The sequence below is a fragment of the Octopus bimaculoides genome, chromosome 30 (assembly GCF_001194135.2).
Source record: "Octopus bimaculoides isolate UCB-OBI-ISO-001 chromosome 30, ASM119413v2, whole genome shotgun sequence".
In the NCBI taxonomy this organism is placed as follows: domain Eukaryota; kingdom Metazoa; phylum Mollusca; class Cephalopoda; order Octopoda; family Octopodidae; genus Octopus; species Octopus bimaculoides.
In genome coordinates, this window is record NC_069010.1 from 1,258,020 (window position 1) to 1,259,047 (window position 1,028).

A 1,028-nucleotide genomic window follows, 5' to 3' on the forward strand; every position below is an offset into this window, starting at 1 on the left:
GCAGTGGCGGTAGCAGTGGCAGTTGTTGTTGTTGTTATGGTTGTGGTTGTTGTTGTTGTTGGATTGCTGATGTAAAATAATTGAAAAATGCTAAATGATAAATTTTACATTACTTTCAAGTTTCTAAAAGAAATAAGGTGTATTAACATGGATAAATATGATTCTAATATAGTTTTTCAATCTGAAAGATAGTTTAATTAAAATACTTACATTTTGTGCCATAAAGATAATAAGATTCCTGAAAAGATAAAAGAGAGAGATTTTTAAAAAAAAATTTATTTCTATTGAATTTAAATTTAGTTAAAACAATTTAGAAACTAACAATGAAAATATATTGTGGTTGTAAACAAGCCTTGAATCATAAAGAAGTCAACTTATAAACAGAGGTAGAGCTTATGTCCATCTCGACTTTTAATTAGTATCTTTGATTTTAGGGAGATTTGGTTGTTATTTTTAAAAGTTTGAACAACCTTATAGACTTTTTCTGTTAGCTTCATGAAAATGAAATATATAGCTACAAACCATATCACATAAATCCCTTATCATAAAGTATTGTGCATGCATATACGTTGATACCTATATATGTATGTATGTCAGCAGTGTATATTCTGGGTGGCATTGGGTGTGGCAGTATATCCAATGGCTACAACCACGATATGCCATTGATGTATATATGTATTTATGTATATATATGTATATTTATGTATGTATGTATGAGGAAGAAAAAATGCAGTTTAAAAGAGATGTAGATTGGTTTCTTGGGGTAGGATGCAGGAAAAGTTTGTTGCTACATACATACATACACACATGTATATATAGGATGTGTAAAAAGTTTATTGCTATATATACAGGCGCAGGAGTGGCTGTGTGGTAAGTAGCTTGCTCACCAACCACATGGTTCCGGGTTCAGTCCCACTTCGTGGCAATTTGGGCAAGTGTCTTCTACTATAGCCTCGGGCCAACCAAAGCCTTGTGAGTGGATTTGGTAGACGGAAACTGAAAGAAGCCCATCGTATATATATATATAT

General features: G+C 32.1%; 2 protein-coding genes across 2 annotated transcripts in view; both read right to left on the reverse strand.

Moving 5' to 3' along the window:
- Positions 1–1,028, reverse strand: part of LOC128251273 (acyl-coenzyme A amino acid N-acyltransferase 2-like) — a gene marked incomplete at its 3' end in the record, with an annotated part of 93,108 nt that overhangs the window by 36,703 nt on the left and 55,377 nt on the right. The gene's annotated exons all lie outside the window — the stretch shown is intronic.
- Positions 1–1,028, reverse strand: part of LOC106873587 (uncharacterized) — a 22,596-nt gene that overhangs the window by 4,338 nt on the left and 17,230 nt on the right. Inside the window, exon 2 of the mRNA XM_052978186.1 lies at positions 211–238. Within this exon, the coding sequence (XP_052834146.1) occupies positions 211–238 (28 nt within the window). The remainder of the gene's footprint in view (positions 1–210; positions 239–1,028) is intronic.